At 38.5% G+C, this 25,910-nt stretch overlaps 1 protein-coding gene and 1 long non-coding RNA gene across 2 annotated transcripts in view; one reads left to right on the forward strand and one right to left on the reverse strand.

The window, feature by feature from the left end:
* LOC107556985 (phosphatidylinositol 3-kinase regulatory subunit gamma-like) overlaps window positions 1-9,323 on the forward strand; it is a 176,653-nt gene extending 167,330 nt beyond the window's left edge. The window contains exons 7-14 of the mRNA XM_016240264.1: window positions 5,080-5,191; window positions 7,280-7,378; window positions 7,473-7,653; window positions 8,203-8,328; window positions 8,497-8,639; window positions 8,722-8,898; window positions 8,995-9,069; window positions 9,149-9,323. Coding sequence (XP_016095750.1) covers window positions 5,080-5,191; window positions 7,280-7,378; window positions 7,473-7,653; window positions 8,203-8,328; window positions 8,497-8,639; window positions 8,722-8,898; window positions 8,995-9,069; window positions 9,149-9,323 — 1,088 coding nt within the window. The remainder of the gene's footprint in view (window positions 1-5,079; window positions 5,192-7,279; window positions 7,379-7,472; window positions 7,654-8,202; window positions 8,329-8,496; window positions 8,640-8,721; window positions 8,899-8,994; window positions 9,070-9,148) is intronic.
* A 5,708-nt stretch (window positions 9,324-15,031) lies between these two features.
* On the reverse strand, window positions 15,032-17,604 carry LOC107556993 (uncharacterized). The gene is made up of 3 exons (XR_001605342.1): window positions 17,391-17,604; window positions 16,430-16,573; window positions 15,032-16,090 (listed from the first exon to the last, which is right to left on the reverse strand). It is a non-coding gene; the product is annotated as an uncharacterized lncRNA (long non-coding RNA).
* Window positions 17,605-25,910: the final 8,306 nt, after the last annotated feature.

Here is a 25,910-nt window from a genome sequence, read left to right on the forward strand (position 1 = left end):
CCCCGCCTCCTACATCATTCCCCAGAGCTTTCCGCTCTCTCTTTCTCCGTCTCATATGGTTGTGTCCACCTCCCCTCCTGCTTTCTCATTGGCTGCTGCCAACTTCTCCATTGAGAGGGTTTGTTAAGCCAGCAGCATCTGAATTTAGGAGCAGGGATTTTCCCTCTGGCTTTAGTCTGAAAGGCAGAGCGAGCGAGGGAGGGTGGAGAGAAAGCGAGAGTGAGTGGGAGAGGGAGAGGGAGATAGAGCGAATAAGAGGACTTGTGTCACAGACAGCTGAGTACAGGCTGTATACATGCAGCTCAAAAAGGATCCCGAGGAGGACGGTAAGGGAGACACCATTCCTCTTTTCTTCTGCTTTTTCACGGTCACTGTCTTTGTTTTCGTCTTTTCTGTCTTATGGCTATTGTAATGCTCTGAACAGACTGTCAGGGGAGCACAATGACAATTAGTGTTTGTCCTATTGTGTGGGAAGTGTCCTGGATTTTGTATAGATGGAAACATGCGCTGTTGTCAACATGAATTAACGTAAGAACCATGCTTTTTCCAGGACGTGTAATCCTTAATAGTTGTACTTCATTTTTCTTGTTTTGTGATTTTATTTTATTAAAAAAGAATTTGAAGCTGTTTTAAGAGTTCAGCTGCAAGGATTTTCTTTTAGTCATTCATTAGGAGCGGATGGTGACAGTGCATCATGATAATATGTGCACAGAGCACGTATGGTTTCACATGTGATTGTGAGCGTCCCCGATGGACTATTTAAACCACCCATTTGCTTGGTGACACTTTTAATTCATTCCCCCTGGATCGGGACGTGGCAGCCCTCGCCTGCTGCTCCCCTCAACGGCACTGTCATCACTCTCTGCCACATGCTTTTTCTCATGCTAATGCACCCCCTAATTTGTACATACAAACCCTAAACTAAACTTTTTCTTTTTTTTTGTGCGTGTGTGTGGTGTCAGTCTATGTTTGTGTTGTCTTTCAAAGTACCGTTGCTTTATCTGCTCCATCACCTGTAGAACCAGAAGTTTGAACATATCTTTTTGTTACTGCGCACAAGAGGACGGCTGCAGAACAATGACCTCTGGAGATGATGTTCTGAGCTGCATGTTGCCATTTATATTTGTTTCCTAAACAATGGACTGCTTGGTCGCTGATCGCCATAGGCTTTACCTATGGATGTATAGTTTTCTTTGTTCAGACTTGCGCAGCGCTGCATTGCCACTCACTCCTTCTCATTCTTTCTCATCCTTTCCATCCTACATCCTGGTCACTTTCTTTTTCTCACATTTCCCTTTTCATCTTTCATTAAAAATTTGTTATTTAGAAAATATAATAATATTTAGAAATTCTAAAATTATATCTTACAATTTATTTTTTTAAAATTACCCAAATTTTTTTGTTTTGCTTTTATTCTGAAGCATACTGGGCTAGTTTACTGTTGTAGAAATTTAAGGAAAATCTTTTCACTTTTGTCATTTAAATTGACCCCCTTTGTTTGTTCAGTTTTGCCATAAATCATGATCGTAATTAGTTTGAATCGGTGAATGGTAGCTTTAAAAATGACTGCATTCTGTGACTATGTGGACTTTCCATTGTGTTGCCCCCCTGCTGCGATATCTCTGACACTAACACAGATGGGGTGACCGCTGTAATGAGATCACCTAGTCACATCTCTGCCTCTTTCTTGCTCTGTTTCCTTCCGTTTTCCATGTTCTTTTTGTGCTCACACCCCATCACTAGCTCACAAAGATAACCAAGTGTGTGTAGGACAAAGGTGGTCACACACTTACAGAAAGAGCTGACAGTGGAAAACTGGTAGGCGGGAATTTGAGGTTTCAGCTGGGCTTGTGCACCTGCCTTTTGGCTGCTGTAGAGAGCGAGTGAGAAAAAGGGGGGTCATTTCCTTTTCTGGTGGAAGCCTGCTACTGTCGCTCTGAAAGGGGCTTTGTGAAAATATCAGGCTGAAATATATGCTATTATGCTGTAATATATATATATATATATATATATATATATATATATATATATATATATATATATATAGCGATAGATAGACATTTGTTTGTGTTGGTATTGAATAGTGAGAGATTGAATCTCAGTTTGTGTCTCTAAATTACATTAGGGAGTGGAGGAGGTGAGCCACGTGGGTATTTGCAAATGTAATATTAATATGGTGATTATTGTGTTGGCGTAGAGGGAACAGAAGGTTATACATTGTCAAATGACTCTTCACAAGCTGCTATGCTGCACAAATGGTCCCCTACCAGGTGGTGAACACTCCCCTTAAAATTTGTGACGACAGGAAAGGGATGCCATATTTAAGTAATTTCTTTGAAGAAATGTTAATTTTCCATTCAAGGCATTTGGCTGATCTCCTCTCAGGCCCCATCCACATGGAGACGTGTTTAGCTGTATACGCATACATTTTGTATCGTATAGGCGTTTAAAGTTAAACCGATATTTTTTTAAACCGGGTCCCAGAGTGGATTAATCTAAAAACGCCGCCCTTGCGTTTTCGTGTGGACAGCGAATCCGTATATTTTCTGAAACGATGACATCATCAGCCCACTTCTCGCCCCTAGTCAGACACTGCTACGTCACGTAACGGCAACAAAAACATGAACACACTCTGAACGATTCTTTTTATTAACTAACATTAACACAGATTAATAAATGTATTGTTCCATGTTCGCTTGTATACCGCGCTTAAGGTTTATGCGCATAGTCCAAGTCTTCTCCATTTTTAGTGTATCTCTGTGGCAGAATTACAGCGCCACGGGCTGGTCTGGCATGTATACTACATCGTTTCGTGTGGACGCAGATATTTCTTGAGACAAGGGGAAAAAAAAGATCGGATAGGGAAAGCTCTGGCTTCGTGTGGACGTAGCCTCAGACCAACTAAAATGTAGGAATAGTGTGTGCGCACACCTGCAGGAGCAGAGTTTGGGTGGGGATGTGTCCGTTAGCTTGGCTTTGCTTTGACTGGTTGAAGCCGCACACCCCACCAGATTAAGGTGTTTCCTGTGGGCCAGTGGAGGGAGGAGTTGTCACTGTGCCCGGGTCTCCGACTACACTCATGCACTCTCACTCCAAAAATCACCACTGCTTTTAATTAATGACACCTACCAAGAAAGCCATTCACACTACCCTCTTCCCGCACATCAAAACTTTAACGAACCATAATGATCTTCAATCCACAAATGTTTGCAATGTCGGGAAGTAATAAAACTTCAATGAAAACTTTAGAAATGTAAAGTACTGAAATGGCAACACAAGAAAGTGTCTCTCTCTCTCTCTTTCTTCAGAGAGTCTTCATCTCTTCTCTGATCTTTAACGATTTTATTATTATTATTTCTTAATAAAGGAGCCAATTGTGTGCGGAGCAGTGGGTCATTCCACAGTGTGCCAGCAGCAATGATTCATTCATTGGCTATATTGTGCATTGCATGTCCCTGTGGGCTTTTATTTCCGTGACTCACCTCCGGTGTATTGAACCTTAGTCTTGCCTCTTTTCATTCGCATACCAGATAGAGGTTTCTTTGGCTAGAAGGGCCCAGGGGTTTCTGGAGTCAGCTTGGGCTTTTATGACATCCGTATGCTCACTTGCTCCATGCCTTCCCCATAACTAATGCAGCAGACCACTCCCCCTCCCCTGTCCTGGCATAGATATACACCCGCTCTCACGCAGCCTTGTCTTTGCCAGGCTAAGGTAACTGTTTTTAAAGAAACTTGACTTTTATAATGATGTGGCCATATTTGAATTCATTATGGCAATAATCTGCATGAGCCACATCCTCCCTAAACAGTCCGCTAGTACTGCTTGGAGCATGTCTTTGGTTTCACTTAAAAGCCTTCTGAATAAACCTGTGCATTGAGAACAGAGTGGTGCGTTGCTGTTTCAAGGCCCCTGTTGCAAGTTTCATCTAGGTCAGGGGGAGGTTAGTTTGGCTTGGCGGTAGGTGCAAGGCTTGAACACTGTCTCTGTACATTTCAGATGGAGTTGCAGCCATTAGTTGTTGTTTTTTTTGTCTCCGACTAGAATTTGCCAACTGCACCTGGTCTTGAAGGTTTCCCTGAAGCACTTGAACACAGAAACACTTGAAAACCTTGTTTGGAGCAGTTGCCGTTGCATCCCTAGATTCATCTAGTCTTATTGAAAATTGTGTAACGCCAAATTTGCATGGCGTTTAACCGTCATTCTAGTTTAACAAGTCTAGTTTTGGCTCTAAGGTTGAAAAATTCACGTCAGGACATTAGACATGAGAATGCATGCTGTGTAGATGTAACGCACAGCAATACTCTCTCAGCGATATTTCTGTGAGTGAGGGCATCATGATGCACTGCGTGGCTGAGCAGCACGTTCTGGTGACCCCTGACCCACAAGATAGCAAGAGCATCATCAGCGTTAGCTTTCCAGCGTGCTGTTGAGGCAGCTGTTGTTTGCTTTTGCTGGCAACAAAGGAAGCATATCACTCAAAGGAAAGGAACCTTTTCATTACATATTCAGCAATTAGAAGAAAAGCAAGACTGGCAGAGAAGGTCATTTGTTTTTTGTTTACACTTTCGCTTGGGCCGAATGGAATATGTTGTTGTTGCATTTTCCGTGAAAACTGATCTTTTGCATTTTCAGTGGAAATCACTGTTGCATTTTCCGAAACAAGCTCGTCTAACTACACACAATGTGATGGAGGAGAGTATTGAAAGGCCATCTATGGGAAAATGAAGGGCTAAAGGTCAAAAGTTAATCCTGGGCGGAAACCTTACTTCTATTCAACTGTCAGTACTACGCAAAAATCTTAAAAGACAAAAAAGCAGTGCGTTTTTATATATATATATATATATATACCTACAACTATATTGTATTCCTACCAAGTTCAAATTTGGATTCTCTTAGCAACTTAACCTTATTCATGAGGATGAACAACACAGCCATTTGTTAACATGACGTCCGCTTAGTTTATTCTGTAAGTTTAGGCTTTCATCTGTAAGTTCGCAACACCAACTTCATATTTCTAGGATTGCTCATGAGGTTAGAAGATTTTCCACTAAAATAAATCTCTCTCATTTCTTCTGCAGCTCTTCCTCCCAAGCCAACAAAACCCATGACACCAGTAAATGGCAACGGTGTGAAAGAAGCGGCCAGCGGCTCATTGCAAGAAGCAGAATGGTACTGGGGAGACATATCAAGGTAAGAGTCACTTGACACTCGACTTCATTTCTCACTTGATTGGATTTCTGTCTGTTCTGCTCTGAAAATCTTTCCTCATGCCAGTTAGCTCATAGTGTGACTGCCCTCATCACGTGGTGGACACGTACGGCAGTGTGCAAGTCAGGTGATAGTTGGCCAGTACAGTCATAAGACTGCATTTGGATCAGATGAAAGTTCTCTGGGTTGTTACTTGACTGTTGGGAGATGTCAGATCTTCCCATCCCTCCACCTGATGGCTTCCAAGTTGGTAGCCTGAGGTGGAGTCAGCTCTGCAGTGTCATGTTGCTCTTTCAGCTGCTCTGCAAACTTTTTCTGTTCTTTTTCTTTCTTTATGTGAGCTGGTGAACTTATTTTGATCCTCTCCTCTTCTTTTGGTTCACTTATCCTGGAGGCATGTATGCTTTGCCGCAGCTGTACAAAAGCAGAAAGGCAATGCAGTGGGGGAGAGACACAGGAAGAGCTGAAAAGAGAAAGACAGGGGGTGGTTTAGTTGCCATTACTTAAGGGGAGGGATAGAAGAACCCAAATCTCCAAAATGCCAAGCTGTCTGGCCAGTTTCCAACACAACCCATAAAACTCTCAGGTTTTAGCAGATTAGTCTGCTGCTTAGTGACCAGCTTTAGACTCGTTTGATGTTGGGCAAGTAGAAATTCTGCAGAGATGCTCAGAGGCTCACCAATCTCTGAAGCCCTGCTATCCTTTAACTCACACAGTCCCTTCTGCAGATAAACCAGATCTGCTTTTCACTTCAAGCCTATGCTCAGGGCTTACTAGTTTCAAAATCAGAAAGTAACTAAACTCTAGGCATCAAATAAAGAACTCCAAAGCACAGTGATGCTAACTGTTACATTTTAAATATGGACTGCCATTATGGTCTCGGTGAAGAATGTGTTAAAAATCCTATTATAATGATACTACTATACAACCATACTAGTACTTAGTTAAAGCAGTGGTTGTGCATTGAGAGATTTAATTTATGAGAGATCAGATTTAAATTTTAGTTGAGTTCATGGTAATGGTTCTCAGCCATGTTAACCATCAGCATGCCTGTTGTGGATTTCTGATTTTCTTGTAGGCTTGAGCTTAGATGAAATCAAAATTGACTATTTATGTCAATTGACTATTAAATATGTAGGCCTACTCTTTAATTTGTGTGCAAAATTGTGCCTGTTATTCCACCGATATGTTTGTCTCGATAATTTTGATAAACAGTTATTGTTAAGTGATTATTAAGGCTGCATAACTTGCAATCATTTTATTGAATTTGAGTCATTGTCCAAATATCTCCTCTATCCGGATGTTTTTGAATGCAAAAACACATCCCAGATTTTCCACTTCACACTGACGTTACTGCTGCTTGCCAAACAGGCTACTAAAATAGGACACCTCCCCTAAACAATGAACTTGCTGATGCACTGCAGCCTAAAAATGCACCTGATTCCCACAGCTCCCAGTGCAGGATGTAAGAGAGGCCTCCTTCCCCAGAAAGGTGGGAGCACTGCTTAGTCAAAGGCTCCTTACCTCAGCAGCCCAAAGTAGGCTAAATATACCCCCTCCTAAGAGCCAGGGCTGGGGTCAGCTGAGCTCCAGCATGACTAGGCTGTTGGCTGTCGGGAGAATGGGAGGAGGCCTGGAAGTCGGGGGGTGTGACATTCCTCCCAGACAGACTAAAATAGAGAAGGGGGCAAAAAAGCAGGATAGTCTTTGAAGCCTGACAGCTCCTCCGCTGGTCGTCTGGAGGCACTTTTAAAGAGACAGACTGTCTGATTTTAAGACAAGAGCTGGAGGCATCGGCGTACATGTGGCTGTGCAGGACGGGGTCAACAGTTAAACCATTCAAAGATGTCTCACTCTCTCCCAGACGGCTGTAGCAGACAGTATGGTCACAGACCAGTGCCTTTGCCCTCTGCCAGACCAAATTTATTTATACAGCCAGGCATGTTTTTGTGTGTGTGTCAGCCCTTTCCATTTAGTATAGGACAGTCCATGGAAAACTTATTTTAGCTGTAATTATTAATTATTAAGCGCAAGATTTGATGTGTGGAGTATGTCTTTTTTTCTGTGCAGGGAAGAGGTGAACGACAAACTGCGAGACATGCCCGATGGTACTTTCCTGGTACGGGACGCCTCGACCAAGATGCAGGGAGATTACACATTAACGCTAAGGTAACTAATATTTTGGAAAGCTTCTACTTGTTTAAAACCCTCTCCATTTAGCTTACATTGATCCGTGGTCCAACGCAATCTTTTTTCCCTACAGGAAAGGTGGAAACAATAAGCTAATAAAGATCTACCACCGGGATGGGAAGTACGGTTTCTCAGACCCGCTCACGTTCAGCTCAGTGGTGGAGCTCATCAGTCACTACAGGCACGAGTCACTGGCCCAGTACAACACCAAACTGGACGTAAAGCTCATGTATCCCGTCTCCCGCTACCAGCAGGTAAATGGGTTTAGATTGAGGGCAGGGGTATCACATTTACAGCCATCCCTTCCTTTCCTTTTACCTCTGTCCTCCCACCTCTCCCTCCCTCACTCCGGCCCTAAAGAGCGTGTTTGCTGAATGAATTGTGCAGCTTGTTGTGAGTGAAACTGCAGAGGCAGCAGGATGCTTTTGGCATGAAATATTACTTTGTTTATTGCCACAGCAGCGCACCTCCTAAATAATTGCACACATCCACAATGTCGAAAGGCCATCCAGGCATTTATTCGTTTCCCCCTCCTCCTCCTCCTCCTCCCTCCCGGTATCTTTCTCAGACACACAGGTGCTCATTATTTAGGGGGTTCCACAAATGTAAGCCCTTGAGAGGCACTTACAGATTCCAAGATTTTTATTAATGATTCCTGGAAGAAAATTCCTGAAAAATGGCTTTCACTTTGTAAGAAAAACCTACAGTATGTTGCTGCGAGCAGTTCCTTTTTTTTTCCCATCGCACTTTTCTTCGCTCAGCAATTCATATCAATAACAATGCATTTACTCTCACTCTCTAAGGATCAGCTGGTGAAAGAGGACAACATTGATGCAGTGGGGAGGAAACTCCAGGAATATCACAATCAATATCAGGAGAAGAGTAAAGAATATGACAGACTCTACGAGGAGCACACAAAAACCTCACAGGTAAGCCTCTTAGAACATCGCTATCGGATCAATAGACAACCGACCCATTAACTCCAGTGCTAAACGCCACATGCACAAACTATTTATTCCATTACAGAAGCTCAATTAACCAAGTCTGTTAAGAGGCACAGCATCACATCCATTGATTTATCTTTCCTTTGATTGCAGGAGATCCAGATGAAACGTACTGCAATAGAGGCCTTCAATGAGACCATTAAAATTTTTGAAGAACAGTGTCATACGCAGGAACGCTACAGTAAAGAATACATCGAGCGATTCCGCAGAGAGGGCAATGACAAAGAGATCGAAAGGTACGCAAAGTCTTCAATTAAGAGCGCTTTGGTCGGCAACCTTGATCTGTGGGTTGACAAATCGCTTTTGTTTCTTTTTCAGGATCATGATGAACTACGAGAAGCTCAAATCCCGTCTTGGCGAGATTCACGACAGTAAGACCCGGCTTGAACAGGACCTTAAAACACAGGCTCTGGACAACAGGGAGACGGACAAGAAAATGAACAGCTTAAAGCCAGATCTCATTCAGCTCAGAAAGATTAGAGATCAGTACCTTGTGTAAGAAGAACATTCCTTTGCACCTCATTTCGTCATCTTCATTGTTGACAGTTTTTCCTCCATGTATAAACACTCCACTGCTTCTTTCTCATGCAGCTGGCTCAATCATAAAGGTGTTCGACAGAAACGAATAAACGATTGGCTGGGGATCAGAAACGAGAACACGGATGAGTAAGTCAAATTGTCGTATATTGCTTGAAATTTGAGATCAAATGCTCCATCACAGCATCTAACACATTTCCTCTCGCAGCACCTACTTCGTCAGTGAGGAGGATGAGAATCTGCCACACTACGATGAGAAGAGCTGGTTTGTGGGGGACCTAAACCGAACGCAGGCTGAGGACTTGCTACACGGCAAACCCGAAGGAGCCTTCCTCATCCGAGAGAGCAGCAAGAAGGGCTGTTACGCCTGCTCTGTTGTGTGAGTATCTTAAGATGTAGACATAGTGAGGTTATAGTTATGCCAATGAAATGGGAGAATGATGATTCTTAAGTGTCTACAAATGGTTCTCTTAGTCTAGTGTATACCTCCATGGCCTATAGGTTTTTGCTTTTGACAATTTGGAGGGCATTCTTTCTAAAGACTGCTTGATTTGCACAAGGAAGTTTTAAATGTTTGTGAATGTGAAAAAAGCAGAAGGAAGCAGAGGAGGCGAGTTTCAGGTGACCCGCACTGCTTCCTAAACTCCAGCTGGGACTTTTTACATGCTCCATTTTAGCTTTTAGCTTAAGCTTTTTTTTTTTTTTTTCCTGCCTCGATTTTCTCACATTTCTCTATTTTTCATTCAGCTGTTTTTTTATTTTATTTTATTTCTTTGTATTGTCTTTGCAAAATTCTTAATTAACTATATGTAAAGCAGGAAAATATTTAGTTTAAATGTTTCCATCTCTCTTTTTACGTGTTTAAAAAAGGCAAAAACTGTAGCAAACAGACGACTGACACTTTCCAGAGTGTTCTCACAGTGACTGCTGCTGAACGAGGGGTTGTGGGATGGTTTGGGAGGGCACAAGTGAAAACGTGTTGTAGGCTTAAAAACAAAAGTTAGTTTTAACTAACATTAGAGGGGTGTTTTTATTTAATTTTTTTTGTCCTTGTTTTCTGTTTGGCTGGAACAGAAATTTTGTCCTTTCCTAAGCAGTTAAGATCGCTACAGCTCAGTGCAGAGACCAAAGTTGGCAAGGGGAGGACCCCTTTTTTTTTTTTTACTATTGATAAAATTGGCTTGTATTAATTGAGCGAGATTAAACTTAATACACCTAGTTTGCAAACTACTTGAAATAGTTTGGATCTGTGTCCTCTGAACAGAAGCTCCACATTTTTAAGAACCAAAATCGCATGCACAGACAGTCAACATAAAGCACTTATGTAGAAATGGCAACTGACTGCTGCACCAAAATTGAAAAAAACTAAAACAATTACTCATGGTTTTTAACTGATGTGGCATCTTAATGCTTAATTGGATTTGTGTACCTGTCAAACATGTTCAAAAGATGTTCTTCAGTAAGCGGGAGCAGTGTTCGAGCAGATGTGCTTTAGTACGTAACTTGAAAAAAAGTGCAATCCCGCTTTTGATGGTAGAGAAGTGGTCTGTCAGAGAGATAAAACAAACTGCTCTCAGTGGCATCAAAAAGCGATAATCACTGGAACCTTTTAAAGAATTTCCTTTAAAAAAAAAAAAAAAGCCCCTTTATTGCCTAGTGCTTCTCTCTTTAGCTGGTTGACTCATTCTGTATCAGAAAAGCGATATTACACTTTTCATTGTTTGGTTGCCTGTCGGTTTTAATGTCGCACAATAAAACCTTTATGAAAATATTCAAAGCTATATGCACAAGATTCACTGTCGGTACATCAGTTGTATCACTTCCTGTTTTTGTTGGGCTTCTGGTATGCAGGTGTCCAGTATTGAAGTTCACATTGTTACTTTTCGTTTTCGTTTTGAGTTGTATAAGCCTGTTACAGCCTTACAGGTCATTAACCAGCACAGACAGCCCTCACCCACCACTGCAACTACCCGTCTCACTCCTCGCACAGCGTGCGGTGTTAGAAAAAGCAGCATATAGTGAATTCAACTGAAAATTTAGTTACATTATTTGTCAAAACACTAATGGCAATTTCTAACTATTTTACGTTTTGGCAAATTGGTGGCAAATTCAAACAACTGTACCGTTTTGTACGATCTGCTTACACCCATTTATGTTTAGGTTTGGGTGGAAGTTTTCGTATGAATCAAAAACAATTGCCAAATCATAAAATAGTTGTTTTTTTCATGAGGTTGTGTTGTTAATTGCTTCTAAAGTGATCTGCATTATTTGAGATGGAAAACTTGGAGTCTTTTGGTGGATGGTTGGTGGGTTAGTTTGGAAACAGACAGAGCAGCTGTTGAGATTAACTTACAACCTAGAGTCCGAGTGAAAACCACATGCAGACAGGGATACTGATGGAGGTTTTCCCCCATCCACTGTTCTTTTCAGTTGCTCATCTATTTGCTATTGCAAGTGGCTGTGGTTTTCTTGGGTTTGATTGGATGTTACTGGCAGAACTCTGCGTTCTTGTCTTGTCTGCTCTAGCATCGCTGTGGCACGACCAGAACACGCTAGCCTCAGCAGATCAGCTGCTTGATTTTAGTTTGGTGTGTGCGACCGTTCTCAAATACGTCTTTGCAGCCTTGGTGTTGCCGTTTTTTCTGCGGAAAGCTTTTGGTTACGGTGTATATCATAGGTCCAGCTTTATTTTAATTTTATTCTATCCTCCAAATGGTTTGTTTCAGAATTGTGTTTTTTTTTTTGTTTTTGTTTTTAAGCCTGGCCCCAGAGGGGCCCCTGTCTATTACTTGAACTCTTGCATCACTCACCATTGAATGTCTTTAATAATACATAGATACATTTATTAAAACACAGGAAAACCCTTTTATGGCATGAGTGGTTTGAGTATAAAACGTGTCTGAACATGTTTACTCTTCAGCCTGGAACTCAACTTGTGTGTGTTTTGTTGAAAGTAAAGGGGCTTATTTATGTTCACAGAGCTGATTATTGGAGTCCAGTATAGCACACATCATATTTGAATAATCGTTTGGAATAAAAAATGTTTTAATCACTTTTTTGCTACATTTATTAGCGTTTTCCCAGGCGTTGAGACCAAAGATTTAAGTTTGGTTTGTTTTATTTTCTTGGGTAGCTCTAGTGTTGAAGAGACGCATTATTTTCTTCCCTTGTATTTCAGTTGCCTTGCTTTCATGCAAACTTAATTTTGTGTCTTAGTTTTTGGGTTGCTATCGCTAGCCCATCACTTGTCTGGCAAAATAATATCTTTATTACTGTCCGTATATTGAAGGGTTCACTGTGGATTGGCTGGGGGTCCATTTTTTGCCATTTAAAAAAAACAACAACTAATAATTTGTTTACCGAAATGTAGTTTTGTTAAGCCTCAAATTGAACAGTCTGGCCTAAAGCGGATTAATTTTTGCACTCACTTGTTTGTAAGAGATAAATGCTTTTTGTGTGTGTGTGTGTGTGTGCGCGCGCGTGCGCTCGCATCAGTTATTCTTTGTCATTAATTTGTCTGTTAGGTCACTAAACCACCTCAAGTTACCAAAATCAAGTGTTTCTATGCCTCTTTTCTTTACAGAATAGTCTTGCGTTCACTCCAGCTAGAGTCATTGTTGCTTTTTCTTTCTGTTTTGATAAATTCATTAAAGAAAACAGACAACCCTATTCCACACAGAAATGTATGGTTTCTTTAAGAAAAACAGAAAAGTAATTGTCATTCTCTGCAGGGCAGAAAGCAGTTGGGTTTGTTGGTTTTCTTTGTTCCTATACGAAAGCATGAAATATTCTGTTTTTCTTTTTCCTTCCGGATGTTTTCAGGGACATGAAAAGCATTGCATTGGGAATTCGTATGAGAGACATTTACTAGAGTGCTTTTTGTATTGAAGTGGGAAAGGGGGAAGCGCACACATTATAACAAGCCGACAGAATCAACAGTGCATTGCTTCAAAAGCTCAGAGGGTTTGGACATGTACCAAAACAACCTTTCTTGACTCATAACCGATTGAGTTTTCAGTTAGACTCTGTACAAAGCAGGTGTTATGACTAGAAGACCTGGCTAAGGTTATTTCCGGACTGTTAACTAGCACTGTCTATTTCCCCCTTGCGCAGTTCTGCAAAGTTTTATTTGCAGTCAGGTTTGAATATGTTGTGATTCTTATTGGGAGTCTTTTGTGTTCTTACCACAGCTGTCCCACAATGATATCCAGCACATTTCTTATATATATATACATTTAAAAAAAAAAAAAAAAAAGGTTTTTGGAAAAAAATTTAAAAAAAAATCACTCTCCTTCTCACTTTGACATACGTAAAACCCAGCATGCTTCTTTGGTACTCTTTGCTGTTGTTTTGTGTAATAAAAGCAAACAAAAAAAGTAAAACTAAAAAAAAAAAAAAAAGTGGAACAAACACTGTTAATTGTCTGTTTATGGTGTAGTCAAATAAATTTTAATACGGCTTATGAAAAAAGTCTGCTTTTTGCAGCTTAAATAAGTTGGAGCCCTTTGTTGCAGTGGCTAAAAGCAAAATGATGTTCTCAAAAACTGAGACAGAGGAGCTGAAGCAATAGACAACAGCGTGTTCAATACCGTTTGCACAACCGACTCAGTAACATATAAATGCATCTCATCTGAGACCTTTAAACTAATGTGTTTTCTTCATACTCGGATCATCTTATTGACTAAATACTCACTTGTATTCTGCATAAATCTAAATATTTCCTTAACACCAGCAGTTTTCATCTCTGGACTTTTATAGACTCAGCTTGAGCAATAAGCCACGGGTTCTCGATGTCCAAAAAACATACATACTGCAATGAAAATAAACGTGTTGCACCGGCTCCAGTCCATTTATGCTTCTATAAACAAGTGTTTCATGTCTTATTAGACAAGTTCTGGCACAAAAGGACATGAGATACTTAGCTCTGCATGTAGAGAACGAGATGTCAGAAATCCTCTCTCTCAGTATTTGAGTATCATTGTTGCTTCTGACTTATCGGTATTCTTCAGTTATGATTTCCATCACAAAACATTTTCTTGTATCTGTTACAATAGTTTGTATTGGTTGTAGACTCTCTGTTTGTTATGAGGTGAACTCGTGTATATAATCAATGGAACTCCACAATATTCAGTTCTCTTGCAGAATAAAGATGATATTTTGTTCAAGTCTCTATCTTTGTGTTTTTTTCCTATTTGTGGGTTCAGGAGTTTTCATTATCGGTTATAGCCTATAAGAATGTATGCTATGTATTTTATTTTAATGTAAATGACTTATGAAGTAAACACTTCTCATTTTAAAGGCTGCACATTTGCTGCATAAATTGTAGTTTACTGATTTTTGAAAACATTCTACATAATAAAATACAAGTTCATGTACTAAGAAACTGTTTTAGCTATAGTAAATGTTCAACATGTTAAGACGTCCCAGTGAGAAATAAATATACTAAAATGTATTTAAAATACTTTTAAGTATACTACAAATAAATTTGCATGGTTATGTACTTAATAAAAATGCCATGAAATTGTACTTTTAGTATTCTAAACTGGAACGACTAATTTTGTACTTAATTCACTTTAATTCTGCGAAAGTAGTGCTGAAGTCCAATTAAAGATATACTGAAGTAGATCTGATTGTGCTAAAGTGGAAATATTGCAAGTATACTTCGAGTACACTTTAAATATCTTGAATTTTAAGACCAATATTATTCAAAGATCATACAATCCTTAGTGACATTAAAACACATTTTAGGCTTAATATTAAGAAATGTGCATTGTGCACAAGCACTCAAAAAAGAAGTTTATAATTTTAATATCAGTAAGTCTCAAGCAGTATGTAAGTAAATATGTTAACAGATTTGAACTACACATAGTATGAAATAAATGTATTTTAAATATATTACTTTTTTTCACCAGGGGTATTCATTTATATTTGGTGGAATCTTCTAAACGTTTTTTTTTACAAAAAAATTATAAATAATAAAATAAATAATTGCCATCTTTCGATATGGATCAACACAGTCAGATTCACAAGTACAGATATGTCAAATATTTATTATAAACTTGCATTCACCTTGTGAATGAATTGTGGATTAGAATGGTTTTCAGTTGTTCAATTCTGATTGTCAGCTTCATCTATTGAATTATCTCCGTCACCAGACTAGATTGGCAGTTTGTAGTGTTGACCAACCATAACATTTTAGTTTCTGGTGTCACTACCTAATAATAAAAACTATATGTGATTTCAATCTATATGTGAAGCACTGAATTAAGCTCTGAGGACAGGTGGTTTTAAAGAGAAGGATAACATAATATCAAGCACTAAATAAAATGGTGCTTTGTTAAGAATAATCTCAGATTAATTTCAAAGTAAATATCCCTATTTTTAAAACAAATGGCAGGTGAACCATTTTGCCTCGTCTCAAGAATCAGTGGGCTGTGAAAACCTGCATTTGTTTTGGTAGAGGAAGTCTGATATTATTCCTGGACCAGATCATTCGGCCTTCATGCATGTCCAGACTGTTCCGACCTGCTCATGACTCTGGATCAAGGGCTAAGCTTTGGTCAGTCTTTATCAGTCAGCACTGGGATACACTTTGTGCTAAGACATGTCACATTAAACACAGCTGTAATTAACGATAAACAAAAATATTCAAGGCATTCGTCCAGCTGCATGGATGATCTTCACTCTGTGATCTGATATGATCTCTGGATTTGTTCAGAAGCTACTTGAAATACTATGTAAACAAAGGGGCTTCACTGGATTTTCAGGTTCTTTGCATATTGCAAAGCCTCAATTTACATGTAGTACATTTAACAGACGCTCTCATTTAAAAATATAGTGTCCTACAAAATATAAATTTATAATTTTATTATAATAGCAGTTTTTAAGCTGCTAGAATGGACAGTGTGCATAATGCATATAGCAGACCCAGAAGTCATTGCGAGTGTGTTATCTGGCCCTGGCAGGCTCATTAAACTTGACGTAAATCATTGGGAATGGAGATGAGAGGTGCTGACAGCTCATATTCGTTAATCTATAAAGGCCAAGGGGCATCTGATCTTTACGTCCTTTATCAACTGCACTCGTCCAGTGGGAGCGTGGGGTCGTTGGGAGGGATGGAGTTTGAGCCCCCTGAGTCACCTTGCTAGAACTTTAGAAAACACAATAATAGCAAAATCAATAGCCTCAAAGTCGTGCTGTTCAATAATATCATGAGTTGATAGTTTCCGTTATTAAAAGGTGAAGTTTCTCTCAGACCTCACCCCAGATATTAATCTGTGACTTGATTGTTTTGCTGAACTCATGAAGTTTATTTTTTTTCCCCCAGTGTTACTTTGTGTAAATTTGATCGCTTTAAAGAAATGATCGCCTTTCAAAAACCGTAACCTTTGAAAACTGCCACCAAGGCATTTTTCCAGTTCTGTCAGAAATCACTGCGAGACTTTTGAGTAATCCTAACTCCCAACAGACCATCGCTTTGGGCACTTACCTTGCCTTCACGTCTACTTTGGATGTTCCCAAGACGAAATGTCCTATGTAGACCATTAGCGTCATCTTATTCACATGCGGTTGACTGGTTAAAAGGCTGAGTCAACTGAGGATCCCAGAAAAATCACAGCACTGTCCAAATAAACTGCAAGAATAAGAGCTCATGGTGGGATTTTGTTGACATGTCAATCAAAATTGCTGTATTGGCACACCACAGCTACAAAAATGCAAACATTTTTATTTCATATTCTCACCACATGTGACATTTTGAGCCATATGGCTCTTCTATAGAAGCTCATCATGTCTGATAAAGAGGCATACGGCTCAAAACGTCACCTGGTCAGAACATGAAAAACATTTTTGCATTTTTAGAGCTGTGGTGTACCAACGCTTCCTTCTTTATATTGTTTACAATAGCTGAGCACCCTTATTGAGGTTTTTGTTGCCAGTCAGATTGCCAGTCAGAATTGGCCTAATATTTCATGTTATCTGTGATTTTGAATCAATAAATTAAAATCAAAGTTATTGCAAAGTTTAATCAAAATATCAATGCAACAATGACAGTCTTAAGGGAATAATTTTACAAAGTTAAAGTCTAAAGATGTTATAAGTGCATGTAGACAATGTCAATGTTGGGAAGGTTACTTTGGAAATGCAATACAGATTACAAGTTACCCTATTTAAAATGCAACAAGTAGTGTAACCATTTCAATTACTTTATTAATATAACTGATAACATTTAATTACTTTTCAAAATTTCGTTAGAAAAGTAATTTAATTACAATGTAACTAATCTTAAGGCTTTTTTGATAAATGTTTTATTTCCTATTTGGGTTTATGTATAGGCTTTATTTTTTTAAGATAAACTATATGCTTTGTAACTAAAAAGCATATACATTAAACCCAAATAGGAAATAAAACACTTATCAAAAAGGCCAATAGTCCACAGTCATAAAACTTACCTTGTCATTCAAAATCAGAAACTGGTGTTGTACAATAAACCTTGACTTCATGCAATTTCCCAATGGGATACTCATATTTCTGATTTGTCTGATAGCACTTCAATTACCAAGGTTTGTTAATTGGAGGTAAGCATCCAAACTCTTAAAAAGGATGGAGACATCCTTTAGCATTCGACAGTGATAAAATGGGATCGGAACGGTGCAGATAACCAGTTTAGTTACCTTGAAACATCCATATTCTTTATGGAGTGATACACACCATGATCATCCATCAAGCCATCCAAATAGTTTCCTGCTGATTGCAATCAAATAACTCAATTATCTAATTAGTCATTGCATCATCCTTTTACCTAATGGGCGCACATTAGATCTCTCTTTCTCTCTGTGTACAACCCACAGCCAACATTCAGTCCTAATAAAAAAATAACTTCATGGTTTTCCATGCCTTGCTCCTTCCATTATTTCATATCCAAACAAAGTTTCCTTCTTTTCAAATTAAATGTTGACTTTGTTTTGGTGCCCAGCCGAGGCAGATGTGGACTGTATAAAAGACAGTGTGTGAAGCTGCTGTGACCCTTCAGCGACTTCCTTTCTCTGACAGGTTATGGGTTTTGGAATTCGCTGCCAATCCTATCACATTTCCCTCTGAGCGCTTCAAATATCTGGCACAGGAGACTGACACGACTGACTGAACTGTATTTCTCCACATCCCTCTTTTGGTTGTGCTGACTAGTGTGCTGAAAATGCTGCCTATAAAATGCATGGAAAGCAATAGGAATATCAATATTGGAGACTAGCCTAGTCTCACCATAAGTAGACAGTTCAATAGAATTTAACTACATTATGCAGTAGCATGACAGTAGGAGTTCTGTTTTAAAAAGAGTGGTTATTGTTAACTAAAACTAAAACTACTAAAAATCCGTAACTAAAATAAAGCTGGGATTAAATAAATGATAAAGAATAGATTAAAGAATAATTAATGCTATAAAGAAAAAAAGTAATAATAAATTATATAAAATATTTAGATACAAATATTTATTCATATGAAAATATAAATATTTATATCTGTTTCTAATTACAAAAAAACAAATAACTAAAAATGACAAAAGCACATAAATTTGATGTACTTCATCAAATTTAAATGAAAACTGAAAAAAATAAAAATAAAAGCTGTAAAAATATATATAAAAGCATATAAATAATACTAAAATAACACAGTTTAAAATGTGTTTCTTCCAGTAACAAGCCATTAAAGGGTTAGTTCACCAAAAAAATTAAATTAGCCCATAAATTACTCACCTTCATAGCATCCTAGGTGTATATGACTTTCTTCTTTCAGACGAATCCAGTCAGAGTTACATTAAAAATTGTCTTTGATCTTTCAAGCTGTTTAATGTCACTCAGCGGGTGTTGCATGCATCAGTCCAAAAGAAGATAAATAAAATGCGCCCATCCATAAAAATAAGTGTCTCAGATGGCTCCGGGGGGTGAACAAAGGCCTTCTGTAGCGAATCGATGCATTTTTGTAAGAAAAATATCCATATTCAAAATGTAATAATCACTTTAATGTAGCTTATGCTCACTGTTGTAAAGGGAAGCAGTTCCGGGCAGATGACCTCTGAGGTCAGTGCTGCACATGCGCCAGTGAGTCTCGTGAAAACCAATGTTTGTTAACAGGAGCGAAGGAAGCAAAGTTTCCTTACTTTAACAAAGGAAAACCAGTCTCATCTTAGCTTATATCGAAATCCTCCGACATTCTTCTTTACAAATCCTCGTTTTGTACTTCTAATTAGTGACCGTTGTTTTGTTTTGATCTCTCCGCTGCGTTTCTGCATGCGTCACTTCTGAGCGGCACATGCGCAAAGCCGACCTCCATATGTCATTCCCCCGGAACTGCTTCCGTTTACAACAGTGAGCGACAGCTACATTAAAGTGATTATTACGTTTTGAATATGGATATTTTTCTTACAAAAATGCATCGATTCGCTACAGAAGGCCTTTGTTCGCCCCCCGGAGCCGTGTGAGATGTTTATTTAACTGCTTTTGAAAGGATGCATGCAACACCCGCTGAGTGGTATTAAACAGCTTGAAAGATCAAAGACCATTTTTAATATAACTCCGACTTGATTCGTCTGAAAGAAGAAAGTCATATACACCTAGGATGACTTGAGGGTAAGTAATTTATGGGCTAATTTTCATTTTTGGGTGAACCAACCCTTTAACTCCAAACAATTAACGGTGTAGCACAACAAATGTGTTGTTATATATATTATGTGCCATCCTAATTGAGATGACTGTGAAAAATACGGTCTGATTAAATTAAGTGATTACTAAGACACTCACCAGAGCCTGTCTGAGTCTGTGGTATAAACTTTAATAGTTTTTAATAAAGATATTACAAATGTTTTCATGGATATCAGACAGTGTTAACACAGAAATTATATGGTCACAGGCTGTGAAACAGCTATCTTTTAATTGAATTGTATTTTAACTGAAAGCATGATTAGCTGCTTGATTAGCATAGCTAGCTAGTTTCAAAGTAGCTTGTCTAGTAGGCCTTCTAAACAACAGGTAATAAATAATGCAAATAAAATGATAAAACAAACAATGCCAAAAAACTTTCTGCATCCCACTTTTTCCTCAAACTACCGAGACTGAGATGATAGTTTATATAGTGATACTGGACAGTTTTGGTTTGACTGTATTTTTGGCATCCTCACAGATGAGCCATTCAGTCTGTTTCCCCAGAATTGAGCTCCGTTGAGAGAGAGCTGCTGACTCTGCAGTCAGGAAGCACAGTTGACATCTGTCAGACTGTTCTGGCAGCCCAAGGCCTCGACTACTCCCAGCAAAGAGAGGAGACGCTGTCTGCCAGATAGCAGTAATGATCTGAAGCCTCTTCACCTATAACTCTCATATCTCTCCAGCATCATGACAAGGATCTTTCCAGCTCCAGACAGACAACCTTCAGAGAAAGGTCTGTGCTGAACCTTGCTTGACGGGATACAGACCCCCGTGTGCTGCCAGCTATCATAAACAAGGCCTGAGCTCTGATTAATGTGTGTTCATAAAACGAAAATGACTCAACTGCTGATGTGACTGAGGACAATCAAAGTTTACATGCATTAGCATCTGTAAAATAAAATAAAATGACATGTAACATGAGTCATCATCACTCTGGGCAAAGTAGCACAAAGTTTCCGTTAGAAGGCATTACATAGAGTAGTTCACCTAAAAACATACATTTTGTCATTTGCTCGCTCTAATGTCATTCCAAGTCTATACAACTTTTTTTTCTTTTGTGGTAAACAAAAAGAGAATTTATGAAGAATATCCAGGCTGCTCTTTTCCAAGTCAGTGGGGACATGGGAACAGCTTGTGAGTAAACTTTTATAACTTTCTAAAATTGTAATTTGGAATGAGCTATAATTCTGCTGGGAAAGTTTCTGCTGGCGAGTTTTGATCTTGACAGTGATGTTTTTAGAGGCACGCATTTCCTTTCATCTACACTTCGTCAGGTTCTGGAGTTAGATGTTGTCGAACCATAAATCCACTGAAAAGAGACTGATTAAGAAAAACAGAGCAAGAGAGTGTGTAAAGGGGGTGTAGAAAGCGAGTAAAAGGAAAAGGTGGATGTTGGTGTTGGCCGAGGAGCTGCAGATGTTGGCAGGAGTGGAGGAAGGTGGTGGAGGAGCGGAGAAGCAAGCCAAGCTTTGCATATATCTCCAATAAAAAGGCACATGTCCACATGTTTGGACAAGACAGGAGTCTGTGACCCCTATGGGGTCAGAGGTGGTACAGCAGTAGTAAGATAGTAAGGTGGTTATTGTCTCAAACTAATTTTTGTGAAGAAATGAAAATATGCATTAAACAAACGTTTTACTCGTATGTTTTATATGTAAAGTATATTAATTTAAGTTAAAGTTAAAAGCTAAAATGTAATTTACATATAGTACTCTTTGGGGTCTGTTAAAATTTTTAATATATATATTTTTTTAAAGTCTCTTTTTGCTCACCAAGGCTTCATTTATTGGATCAAAAATAAAGTCAAAACAGTAATATTGTGAAATATTACAACTTAAAATAACTGTATTTTAAAAATGTACTTTATTATCATTGTTAAAAACAGTTAATATTTTTGTGGAAACCATGATGCATTTTTTTCAAGATTATTTGATGAATAGAAAGTCCAAACGAACAGCATTTATTTCAAATGGAAATCTTCTGTAACAGTAAATGTTTTTTACAGTTTCTTTTGATCCATTTAATGCTTCACTGTTGAATAAAAGTATTAATTTCTTTTTTTTTAACGCATCTCTTGATAGTCTGTACATCAAAAATGGCTATTTTAATGACTTTGCAATGGCTTAAACCAAGCATGTTTTCAAAATGTAACAGGAGCTCTGTGCTCCATGAATTAGTATGAGAACTAGACGATAAGAGATGTTTAGAATTATTTTTAAGAGCCCTTTTGTGAAAGCAATATACGTTTGTTCTCAAGACTGTACCTGTCACCGGACGCTTCCTCTGTGACAGTGTTTACATAAGGGTGGTGCTGGGTGTGTGAAAGAGGGTTAAATTACAGGATATGTGGTCAGGCCACTAAAAAATCTGCAAAGTAATGTTTATAAATATAGCAGTGACCTACAGGTCTCTTTCAATGGCCTCCTTTTAACCCTGCGTCTATTACAAGTCTGTGATGTAGGCTTGCGGTGCAGTGGGCAGTTTCTGAATGAGGGCTTGTGTTCTTCTGGACCGGGGGGAAGGACTGCTACACTTTAACGGCTATGTTTGTCCACCCTGTGCTCAGGTTAAAGAAACTCTGGCGTATTTGTTCAAGCTGTGGCCTTGTTTTTTTGATGCTACGACCCGGACCGCATGTTTGAAATAAGCTCCAGTTTCCCCGACGGTGGCTGAAGTGGACAGGAAAGCCACAACATTATGAGAACTCTGCAGCAGATGTGCAGCTCCTATTTCAATGATTTAATGAATGTTTATTTAATGTTAAGACCTGGCTGTCTATGCTTTCACTGGCTGGACTGCAGCAGTGTGAAAAGACGTGTGAACAGTGTGACTGGAGATTAGTTCAGGTATGTACACACTGTTGAGTGCTGCAAACTGACACATGAAACAGAATACGTGAACTTTTACAGTGCTGAAAACAAAGCCGAAAAATTCTTATATGCTGATTTGGTGCTCAAAAACATTTCTTATTATCAGTGATGAAAACGCATGAAACATTTTGGTAATAACATGGATTCTGACACTAGAAAGAGAATACATGAACTGTACATGGTAGCAAATTTTGAGGTACTTGACAAATAACAAGGACCTGGCAAAAAGAGAAAATAAAAGGGTATGTACACTATTGTATATATATATATATACACACAGAGAGAGTATACAGTATAAATATGTGTGTGTGTGTGTGTGTGTGTGTGTGTGTGTGTGTAAAATAATTGAAATGTCATATTTGCGGCGTATGTTTTTAAAAGTCAGATGGAAGAGAAGACTCGAGGGACTCAATGTCTCAGAACGTTTAAAGACTGATGTCAAAAATAACATAAATCAACATTTAGCTCAGTCGTATAATGTTATTATGTATAGCATGACATTTCACGGTATTGCTAAATGTCACACAATGAGATCACAAATTCACCCTTCACTATAAAGGAAAAACTGACTCTAAAACTAACACCGCACAACATAACATGCATTTTAAAGAGCTGACGACAGTTACTCAAACTTTCCTCTGCGATACACTAATGGAAGACACAGAGATGTCGCTTTAGGAATTTTCCTTAGACCAAAATGCTAACAAAATAAAATAAGGGAAATGGCAGTGAAGGAATGGAACAATAAATAAGGGCAGGGTTAGACAAACACAACGGAAGTGGGACATTTACTTGAAATATCCTCACATGCAAAATGGAAGGGTTTAACTTTTGAAAGGACATGTATGTCGCTTTGCCAAGGAAGAGAGATTATTTCATTTTGCTTCTCACTACACTAGACTTAACGTCAGGCATTATGAGACTGAGTTAGACAGGAATACAGAGAAAGAAAGAAGATAGAAAAATAAAGTTTGGTGGTCTAAATGTTTTACTAAATCAAATAAAATATTTTTAAATTCTATTTAAAAATTAAAGTTTTTACATTTTGTTTAACCCTGTAAAAGCCTGATATGCAAAGTAATGGTCTGATTTTTGAAATGGAACAGTTTATTGAACCTTAAAATAAAATAAAATAATTCCTTTTTTTGTTTTTAGCATCATATTTTATTTATCAGCTTTTATGGCTCATATATGATATAGGATAATATGGATATCTACTCAAAGAGGAAAAAAACACCTCCGTTTTATGTAGAAGCCCAAACTGAACAAAAATATTCAATTTGGTGCAACTGCTTATCTATTTCACCAAAAAGTAAGATGAAATTATGTAGCTTTTAATGTAAATCATTGAGATCTTTATAACTGTATAGCAGACTAACATTCATTCTTAGTACGTATAGACTTAGTAAGATTACATATTATAAATAATAATAAATAAATAGTTATATATATAGCTTATATATTTAAATGCTTAGTTTTATGGACATAGTTCTATAGTTTTTATTGTGGATGCCAAACATAGAGTGTAATGCAATACAACAATGATTGAGAGATTTTCCTATATATATGATTATTTAATTTTATTTAGGCTATAATTTGTATTACTTGTATGCCTATGTATAAGTAGGTGATAAGTGCATAAAGAATTAATATTATATAAAAAATCATACAATTGTGAGCATGTGTGTGTGTGTGTGTACATATACATACACATACAGTAGGCCTGAAGATAAAAAAATTTAAATTCAAGTATATAGATACTATATGAGTAGCATTTGCTGTACAGTGATCTACCGAGGTTCAGACTGCATTTAAAAGAACTCTTTGTCTGTTGACTGAATTCATTAAACTTTTGGTTGTGTGTTCTGCCTTATACTGCTGTGTAAATGTATTAAAGAGCATCCATCTGCATCTGAGTGTGGAACCGTGTTTGTAGGCATATGATAAGATATATCAGATGTCTGTGTTTGTACATGGCTCCATGGAAGCTAGAACACATACTGTACAGTATATGCAAGTGAGTATGTGCGTGTCAATCGTCAGCTCTTTCTAGCTCCCCCACTCCATCAGTCCCTAATGGTGGACCCCACCCAATCAAGTAACACTACCTTTCCTTCACTCACACTAATTATAGCTTGCGTGTACACACATATACACACACAGCCCGCCACAATCTTCTGTGCCCTGAAGGAGAGAGGGGAAAAGCCAGACCTCCATGAGTATTTTTAGACCCTCCGCTTAACAGGCCTGTTCTAATGGAAAGTATAAAAAAATTGAAAGAGGGAGATTTTCCTTCAACGACTTCTGCTGGAAACGAGGAGTAGGATGGAGGAGAAACAGACTAAGTTTCAGTTCCATCAACAAAGACACACATTGTGCAAACACATAATGCAAACATCATCAAACACGAGGCAAGGGACAGAGTGGTTTACGAGGTTTTTTTCTTTGTCACAGTGTTTGCAGTCTCGGCCATATGACTGGATCACTATTGTGTGTATGTGTGAGAGTGAGAGAGACGCAGAAAGGGAATGCATACAGAGACAAAAAGCTTTACTGTCTGTGCCTGCTGAATCACTGGTTATACATCTCCGGATGAACCCGGGCCGATCCTCTGGGCCAGAAGCCCAGCAGAGGGGTCTGGAAGTGGAGCAGGGAGAGCTGAAAGGCTCCATACAGCAGTGGAGAGAGGCTGTGTTGGTTGGAGCCGGAGTCCATTGAAGAGCTCAGCTGACCCCACGCATTCAGTCAGCCGGGCGCTCCTGCCCTTATCACACGCCTAGGTCACGCCAACACCTGATACCAGCACAATACCGCTCTCTGTTACTGCCAGATTGGGTTCTTTCTGTGTGTGTGTGTATTAGCATTATTGGGTTACTCAGCCATTTTTAAAGTTTGGCCATATGTGTGTATTGAGTCTGTGCTGTACTGGTAATGGATGGTATAGGTCTGTGGTGTGAAAAAATATTAAAGGTATCGTATGTAATTTGAAATGTTAAAAACCTTTAATACATATAATATATATATAAAATTATATACAAACCCAATTCCAAAAAAGTTGGGACACTGTACAAATTGTGAATAAAAACAGAACGCAATGCGGAAGTTTCAAATTTCAATATTTTATTCAGAATACAACATAGATGACATATCAAATGTTTAAACTGAGAAAATTTATCATTTTAAGGGAAAAATAAGTTGATTTTAAATTTCATGGCATCAACACATCTCAAAAAAGTTGGGACAAGGCCATGTTTACCACTGTGTGGCATCCCCTCTTCTTTTTATAACAGTCTGCAAACGTCTGGGGACTGAGGAGACAAGTTGCTCAAGTTTAAGAATAGGAATGTTGTCCCATTCTTGTCTAATACAGGCTTCTAGTTGCTCAAATGTCTTAGGTCTTCTTTGT

Source organism: Sinocyclocheilus grahami, unplaced genomic scaffold (genome assembly GCF_001515645.1).
Source record: "Sinocyclocheilus grahami isolate Dianchi unplaced genomic scaffold, SAMN03320097.WGS_v1.1 scaffold586.1, whole genome shotgun sequence".
Classification (NCBI taxonomy): domain Eukaryota; kingdom Metazoa; phylum Chordata; class Actinopteri; order Cypriniformes; family Cyprinidae; genus Sinocyclocheilus; species Sinocyclocheilus grahami.